This window comes from Pteropus alecto, unplaced genomic scaffold (genome assembly GCF_000325575.1).
Source record: "Pteropus alecto unplaced genomic scaffold, ASM32557v1 scaffold65, whole genome shotgun sequence".
Taxonomy (NCBI): Eukaryota; Metazoa; Chordata; class Mammalia; order Chiroptera; family Pteropodidae; genus Pteropus; species Pteropus alecto.
The window spans coordinates 4,915,244-4,919,082 of NW_006439191.1; the positions used below are offsets into that span (position 1 = coordinate 4,915,244).

The 3,839-nt window shown below is 39.7% G+C and overlaps 1 protein-coding gene across 1 annotated transcript in view; it reads left to right on the forward strand.

Annotated features, from left to right (window-relative positions):
• The first annotated feature begins 3,422 nt into the window (after positions 1-3,422).
• The window catches only part of LOC102879927 (BTB/POZ domain-containing protein KCTD3-like), a 7,019-nt gene continuing 6,602 nt past the window's right edge, over positions 3,423-3,839 (forward strand). The window contains exon 1 of the mRNA XM_025049824.1: positions 3,423-3,481. Coding sequence (XP_024905592.1) covers positions 3,429-3,481 — 53 coding nt within the window. The 5' untranslated portion in view covers positions 3,423-3,428. The remainder of the gene's footprint in view (positions 3,482-3,839) is intronic.

Below are 3,839 nucleotides of genomic sequence, written 5' to 3' on the forward strand. Positions count from 1 at the left end.
CACTTTTTTCCATTCATCACGTGAACTCAGTCTGAGATTTGAAAAGAGATTTCTGATTACAAAATAGGAGATCACAGTTTCAAGCTGCAGGGGTATCATTTCTTATTTAAACCACAGAGTTAAGACGTGCTTTCTCAAAATTGTATAGACTTCTTGGTCCACACACATTCTGCTAAATTAAGTGTAATAATGTGGTACTTGTTAAGTAGTCCTCATCACAGAAACCAACGTTGGTTTAAAATTTGACTGACATGAAGCCCTCCAGGTTAAGTTCACTATCTTGAGGCTCTCAGACTTTTAGGAAACATATTAAGAAAATGTAGCACACTTGAAATAACAAAATTTGTTAATACATCTACTAAGAATATAAGGTAGAACTAGTGCCCTCTTAAATGATAAATAAGGAAAAATATCAATTTTAGGGAAAATCATCCTGTATTTTGTTCTTTGTTCTAGAAACAAACTAGATCATGGGGCATCATTATGTTGCAATTTGAACACTTGAAGAATTGTTCTGATTCCTTCTCTTTTCTTTTCAAACCCCATGATGGTAGGTTGGAATTTGGCATCATAGTTTTCAAAACACTTTTATATAATAAGGTATTAACTTTTAATGAAAATTCAATATATATTGACTAATGGTTATGAGAGGCTTTTACTCATTAATAATAGATTCTTCAAAGTACTGTACTGAATAGATTAATCAATATTATCATTAGAGAAATTGTTCTAAAATAGAAATATTATTATTAGCCTAACTAGTCTAAGGTTTAGTTCTTTCTGCACTTTATAGAACTGCTAGTACTCACTTTTGTATAAAGAGGAACTGCGTATATGTAGCTGGTTGTATTGAAGACTTTAGACTTTATGTCACAATCTGCTGTCCTCTATTTCAGTAACTAGCCCTCATTTAATATTGTACTGCCTCAAGAGTAAATAGGACAGCCCTAGTCCTAGGACTTTCCTCTGGAGAAGGTGAAAGAAAATCATTATATTGCTTCCTTTCCACCTGGAGCAACAACATAAGGAGAAAGTCCTACCTAAGAATTTGATCGAAGGTTTAAATTTTAAATTTTAATTTCAAAGCTTCTGCCAGTTACTTGCCTAAAGGCTACAATAGCACTGTTGTTTAAAAAGTTTTAATAATGAGCATGATCTATGAAGCATTAGTAGGCACTGACCATGACCTAGATGACAGGTGTTTTCTATAAAAGGCCAGATGAGTAAGTAGTTTAGGCTTCACAGGCCATATGGTCTCTGTCAATGACTACTCACCTTTGTCACTATAGTACAAAAACAGCCATATACGCATAGGTGTAGCTGTTCCAACAAAACTTTATGTTCCCGTAAATATTTATAAAGGTGGTGGGTCAGGTTTGGCCTGCGGGCCATAGTTAACCAATGACTGGTCTAGAAATAATGAAAGAGAATCGAAATAGTAATGCAAAGCAGATCTGGGAAATCTTAGCAGATTACATTATCGTTATTATGAGTCTTATTGCTGAGAATATTTCTGTTTTACCTGAGAGGGAGGGTGAGGTGTATAGGGGAGAGTGTACTGAAGGGAGTTGGACTACTGTTTAGAGTAGTGTGGACAGATTTAGGGGATCCATAAAGTGATGGTGAAGTACGAAAGGACTAGAAAGAACAGCAAGCTGTTTTCCGTTTATTAGGAGAAGACATGGCCTGCAGGAGCCTAATCAGAACTAGACTCCAAAGAGGCATAGGTAACATGAAGTATGGCCATTGAAGAACACAGGCACTTCCAGAACTGTGGAGAAACGGGGCAATAAGCGCCTTGATCACTGCCCCACTGTGTCTCTCACTGGTACCTCCCATTGGCTGACGCTGTTTGCAAGACAAAAGATGCCCAGGTGATGCATTTCCTAAGAATCAGGTTCCTGTGGCACATAGGAAGAAAGAAGAAGGCGGAAAATAAATTGAGTGCGACAGTGGCTCAATAATATTCCCAGGAATTACCACAGATGGCTCAAGCATTGCAGAATGCATGAGGAAACATTAGTTTTGAGTTTATTGAGGCGTATTTAAAATATAATAAAGTGTACTTAGAGTAAGTGTTGACAGGTCTTGGCATACGTACACATGCAGAAAACCATCACCACAATCAAGATAATGAATATACTCATCACCTGAAGTTTCCTGGTGCCCTTTGTAGTTCTCTCCCTATACCTGTCCATCTCTCTCCCCCAGAAAACTGCTGATCTATGCTTTCTATGACTAAAGACTGGTTGGCATTTTCTGAAATTTTATATAAATACAATCCCACACTATTTACTTTTTTTTTTGTTTAGGTTTTATACTTATAATGATGTTGGCACTCATCCAAGTCCTTGTGTGTAGAAGTAGTTCATTCCTTTTTATTGCCAAGAAGTATTCCGTGGCAAGGAATGAATTTATTAATTCACCTGATGATGAAGAGTTGGATTGTTTCTGCTTTTTGGCTACTACAGATAAAGCTGCCCTAAATATTTATGTGGAAGTCTTTGTAAGGACATATAGTTGGTTAAATGGTGGTCCCCAAAATATATGTCGACATCCTAATTCTTGAAACCTGTGAATGCGAGCCTATTTGGAAATAGAACTTTTGCTTGTATGATTAAGTTAAGAATCTTGAGCTAAGATCATCCTGGACTTAGGGTGTCCTTATAAGAGAAAGGAAAGGGAGATTTGACACACACATAAAAGGAAGGCCACGTGAAGACAGAGGCAGACACTAGAGTGACTCATGGGTCTGCAGTCTAAAGGGCAAAGAAAATAATTTCTTAATGACAAGGAGCCATGTCATTAAGACACCACAACGATCGAAAGCATTTATTCAACTAATAGCTGAACTTAAAAGTACAAGAATAAAAAAAAACTAATAGAACTACAAAAGAAAATAGACAAATCCATAGTTATAGACAGATGTTTCAAAACCCCTTAGAATAATTGATTGAACAAGAAGATGGAAGGAAAATCAGCAAAGATACAGAAGATTTGAACAATGCTGTCGACCGGCATAGCGAGTTGATTTTTATAGAACATTGCACTCAGCAACAACAGCATGCACCTTCTTCTCAAGGGCACACAGAATATCCACCAAGACAGGCTATATTCTGGGCCGTGACACATGACTTAATAATTTTTTAATAGTTCAAGTTATGCAAATTACGTATGGTCTCTGGCCATAATGCCTGAGGGCGGGGGTGGTAGTGGTTGTTTTTTGTTTTTTTTTTTTGTTTGTTTTCTTCTCCGCTTAATAACAACAACAAAAACTCTGCTTGGGAGAGTGGGAATGAGATTGTAACCTGGCCCTATCCTGTTTCTAACAGACCCAGAACCAGTTTAAACCTTGGATTCGCCACTCAAGAGGAACACGTGTGAACTCTTAAATGCTACCCCGTAAAACCCCGCCCCAAACCCCGGATATGGAGGACACATTAGAGCCGGGCCTCCCGGCCTCTCGCCGGTCACCTGGGAGGTAAATCTCCTTTCTTGTCTCAGAAGCTGATGCCATAGTGTTAGCTTCTGAGCGCTGGGGACAGGGAACCCTTGGTTGGGAACAAGATTGAAGAGGGTCTTGTAACGAGTTTGCTGAAGTAAGTGCTATAAAGTTTTTAAACCACCCCAACTTTCACTGCATTTGCACGATTTGCCTGTAGGCAGCAGCCTCCTCTGCCACGAGGGACTGTCCTTGCAGCTCCCGAGCGCACGTGGAGAAGGGAGGCAACGTGGGTGCCTAGGGCCGCTGCCCGGACTAGCCCCATCTGGGAGGCCTGCCTCCTGGCCCCAGCAGGTCCCTAGGCGTAGAGGGGAGGGGGTTGGGTGGTGGGGGGCCG